The 5,043-nt window shown below is 32.4% G+C and overlaps 1 protein-coding gene across 1 annotated transcript in view; it reads right to left on the bottom strand.

The window, feature by feature from the left end:
* LOC108721844 (translation initiation factor IF-2) overlaps nt 1-2,897 on the bottom strand; it is a 10,619-nt gene extending 7,722 nt beyond the window's left edge. Inside the window, exons 1-4 of the mRNA XM_018446616.1 lie at nt 2,793-2,897; nt 1,275-1,384; nt 342-476; nt 2-18 (exon numbers count right to left, since the gene is read on the bottom strand). Of these exons, the coding sequence (XP_018302118.1) occupies nt 2-18; nt 342-476; nt 1,275-1,372 (250 nt within the window). The 5' untranslated portion in view covers nt 1,373-1,384; nt 2,793-2,897. The remainder of the gene's footprint in view (nt 1; nt 19-341; nt 477-1,274; nt 1,385-2,792) is intronic.
* Nucleotides 2,898-5,043: the final 2,146 nt, after the last annotated feature.

Raw genomic sequence — 5,043 nt, 5'->3', positions numbered from 1 at the left:
ATTCCTGCTTCTGGTGGTCTATGTGAATGATCAATAAAAACTATATTAGCTTATAATATAAACTTATAAACTTTATTATTAAAAATATTAAAAAAATTTATAAGATCTTATAATTCAGCAATTCTCAAAAGTCACATTTTGCGATAAATTTATTAGTAGATAGTGGAAAGTAATAATGTATTACTAACAATGTATATTTATTAAATATATTAATATTTTCATAATATCGATAAAACATTAATATACAATTTATAAATTAATGAAAAATTTAAATATTTTATAAAATATGATCAATAATATTAGAACACAAGATATAAAGTATATATTAATGAAAAGTTTACCCTGGAGGAAAATGTCCACCTCGTCCACCTCTGCCAGGAGGACCACCTCGACCTCTCATGGGTGGACCTCCTCTCCCGCCAGGGCCATTACCTCGTCCGCCACGCATCATGCTGCCACCTCGTGGAGGACCACCTCTGTTGCAAAATAAACACATAAATTATTTCTTTCATATTTATATTATGTACATATATAAGTATCTTTATTTATACAATTTAATTAAATCCTTTTTTTCAATTATGCCATATTTTTTTCATAATTAAAAGAATGGAAAATAATTACAAAAACAATGTAGTGTTTAAGAATTTCTTTCTAGAGCAAATTGTTTCTTGAGAATATTAGTGTGGCATGTGTGTCGGGCTAACTAACCTACATTCACAATATAGATTTGTATTTGTACTTCATTTTGTCTTATGGACGAAATATTTTGCTATATAAACATTTTTTATTTCTTTTTTCTTTTACGAAGCTATAATTTCTACAAAGCCAGCTTTTGCAATTTGGCTTTTAAGTAATTATAATAAGTATCTATTCATTATTCGTAGTGCAGATATGTGTCTGTTCAACCTATATTTTATCTCCTGACAGTAATATTGTCACAAAACCTTTTCAATTTTTTTTTTATGAAGCTAGTATAGAGCCGAATTTGGAATTCTTAAAACTTTATAATGAATAAAACTATCCACACTTTAATTGCATTATAGTGCAGATCAAGTGAAATCAGAATTTCAATTTGTTTTAAAAAAAAATTGCTTTAAAATGACCTATAGGCAACTGTTCTGATTACGAATATCCCAATTTATTATATTGCTATTTTATCAGTATTTTAGTCGAAAGAGAAATTTTTCTCTGATAGAGATCTCCATAGTCTCTCCTGCCGACGCTTAACGTAGATTTCTTTTTTTATGGCAAGCTTGTTTCAATAAGTTCTTTACCTTCCTCTCTCTCCAAAACCGCCACGTCCCCTCATTACTCCACCCGGGCCTCCACGGCCTCGAAAACTACCTCTACCACCTCCTGGTGCTCCTTCCATTGTTCAAACTTCCTGTAACGTATTTTGATTCATATATATCAAATCTAGAAGTATAAATCTAAAAATTTCGAAGTACAATAACATAAATATTTACAATAATTAATCCTGAAATTTTTCTCATGCTTCAACTTTATAGATCAACTGTTCAAGATTTGTAATTGTAGATATTTGCTTGATAATATATCAGTGGACGTTTTCCAGCAATGACACAGTAGGCTTGTTCTTTTTAATTGAACTTCTTATAGAGTTCATTTCTTCTCCTTTTCTCTCCATATTAGAAAAAAAGGAAAGATGAATCATACAAGAAGTTCAACAAAAAACAAACTACCTGGTTCTACCGATATAGATCGACTTTAAATTCGGTTCAATTTATTATTCACCTTTTTCTAATTCTTAGAATTAGTGAACTATTACATTCTTGTTTGCTAATGTTAAACAAGGATAAAATATTTCACAGTGTTCTTGTTGGCAAACACCCAGTGTCTATGGCTTTCCATTTAGTGACACAAATTGACATATGTTTTCAACTGTAGCAGATTTTAAACCGACCTGAATTGGATTAATGCTTGCTATTGATTGACGTTACATGCTCTACCAACAATGGAGCTTGCAGCATCATTAATCCAACACAGATCGGTTCAAAACCCACTACAGTTGAAAACATTAATAAACATCATTCTATTTTCTTTTTGGCATTTTAGTGAATAACAAAGATAAAACGACTTGTACTGATTTGTTACCAAATGAAAAGAACCTGATCCCTATTGCCTTCTTTTTTCTTGATGAAGATGGAGATAAAAAAAGAAGAGCAACAGGCATAAATGCTGACACATGTCAATGCCTAGAATTACAAATCTTGAACAGCACTAATCTATAAAAGTTAAAGGCTTGAGGACATGAAAAATTTCAAAATTAATAAATCCAAGAATTGAAAGGTCAAAGGATCTTGAATTCAGAAATTTCCAGAACATATTAGATTCGCAGTCCTATGGATTGTAATGCATTTGTTTAATCTGAAAGCAATTCAGTGACATTTTCCACCAAATTCTTTCAACAAAAGATACTCTGCACAACGTTAGTTATCAGTGCCTTTGCAAATACGGGGAATACCATAAAAAATAATCGAAACCCTCTCTCCCTCACTCTTCCTCTCTACGCTGAAATGCCGGACTGCGACGTGCGTGAATCTCTTTATTTACTTCTCTTTTATTCAGATCTCGGCGAGTTTCAACAAGATGCGGCGAGTCACGGTGTGTATCACAGTACCGACGCTATCTCGGAAAGTTCTATGAAAAATGTCCTCGCGAGGACGCGTCTCAGAGACACGACGTCAAATTTAATTGAAACGAACTCGGGAGCAAAAATCCAGAGTCGCGGATTCACGAAACGACACGATTTACAGAGACTGATGTTTACTTACGATGAGCAGGCGACTGTGAAGACAGCTCATAAATCAGGGACGCTCGCACCAACAAGCGAGCAAAATGGACGTCGGCGACCGTAGCGGAAATAGTGTTGTGAAATTGCGAATTGGAAGGACAGGCTCGGCGCATGCGCGGCGAGGCGACGCTAGCAGACGCTGCTACTCGTCTCAGGTGCGTACACATTTCGCTGGAACGGTGGGTATCGTTAGATCCCTCGCGGGAATACATTAAACTTGAGCGACACTTTAACCGTACAATTCATTGGCACACCCTGGTGGAAATTTTTCTTACTTTTTTTTTCATACAATTCATCAAAATTTTTATGCAAATTCCGGAATTTTTCAGAACTTTTGAATAATTTCATTACTTTTTCGAAAATTTCTCTGATATTGTATACAAATTTAAACTTTTCAAAAGTGTCTATAGAGAGTCTACACTGGAAAAAATGCAAGTAATTTTATATGAAAATTACATGTTCATGACTGGAAAATTGCCTAAATAGGATTGGAAATTTACAATTTCCAGTAAATTTCCAAGCATATTTATGTAATTCCCTGGTGAAAGAGCTGAAATTATTCCACGTTTTGAAACATTTCAGCGAAATTCCTGAAAATTTGTCGAAAATGAATTTCCAGCTAAAAATCGCTGGAATTAAACTAAAATTTTTTTAAATGCTGAAATTTTGTTGAAAAGTAATCCAAAACATGGAATAATTTCAGCAACATTTTTCCACCAGATAGTGTTTAGATAATTTCCCATACAGCACCAAACTTCTAAAGACGTTCATAGAACATTTTAAGAATGTACAAATATTCTTAGAACGTTCATATACTTTCTATTAATGTCGTGTGCTATCTGGGTTTCCAATCGTATACATGTAATTTCCATGTGTACGACGAAAATTACATGCATTTTTTTCAGTGTACATTTTTCTAAAATTTTTTTATGTAAATTCTGATCTAAGATTTCTAAGATTTTTCATTCTATAATTTCTGAAATGTTTGAAATATTACAAAATCTGAGAAATAGTTTAAAATATTTTTTATAATAATATTAAGATATAAAATTTAACGTTTAATTTACCAATTAATAAATTCCTTTGCTACATGCTATGAACACACATACATTAATTAAATTGGATAATTAACATATAGCGCTTAATTATTGATGTAAATAGTAACAAAGAGCATTAATAATTTATGGATCTGCAAGAGAAAAACGTTCCACGTAACATCAGTACGAGCCTGAGGCCGATCACGTGTTCAATGACGTAACTCACGCACGCGCATGATAGTCCGGAACGGTTTGTCAATCTAATTCGCAGTATTAAACGGAAAAAGAAGGATTGATTTGTAAGGACTGCGTGAGTCAACTCACATCATTTATTCATCTCCGCTGCCAACCACGGGTTCCAACCACCAACATCATCCAATATTAATTTATAGTAATTATTTATCTAAAAGGCTCAAGGGCACGTACATACAACACATCGAAAAATGTATGGGAAATTAGTAAATCATCATGTTATTGTGTTGTAATTTGTAATCTTTAATGATGCAATTTATACAAATCCACTGTATAATAAATTTTGTGTTACGTACGTATTATTATTATTATAAACAATCGTTAATTTATTATTGTTTTATCAATTTATTATTATATCTCATATCAATAACATAAATATTTGATAATTATTTATTATAGGGAAGACTTTAGTGATTTTGACTTCATATAATATTTGATATTATAATAATCAACATTAATATGATATGTATATACTACGTATATACAGGGTTTTCAAACTCGACGCACCACCAGGGATGTGTTCCAAAACTCGATTCTATCAACTCCAAATATCTTTTATCCTTGTTCAACATTCGGTGAAGAACAAGGATAAAAGATACTCGGAGTTGATAGAGTCGAGTTTTGGAACACACCCAGATAATAGCAGATTCTTGAAGTTATTTTGAGACGAAAATTCTAATTTAAAAAAAATATCGAGGTTATAATTTTTTAATTATGATCATTTAAAGCTAGCAAATTATGCCGTCTAAAATTTGCATGTTAGGTGTGATACAACATAAAGTGCTAAAAGTAAAAGCTAATATAATTTCGGCTTTTTGTACTACTTACTACCAGCGCGAGTTGTGATTGGCTACTGCTTTTCCGTTTTCTGCTTTTCCATCAAGTGTGAACGCACCCTAATGCTGGATTCACACTGCATCCGATTTTCGTCGTACGACGAAA

This window comes from Mycetomoellerius zeteki, unplaced genomic scaffold (genome assembly GCF_001594055.1).
Source record: "Mycetomoellerius zeteki isolate Tzet28-1 unplaced genomic scaffold, Tzet1.0 scaffold186, whole genome shotgun sequence".
NCBI lineage: Eukaryota > Metazoa > Arthropoda > Insecta > Hymenoptera > Formicidae > Mycetomoellerius > Mycetomoellerius zeteki.
This window is presented reverse-complemented; position numbering and strand designations above follow the sequence as displayed.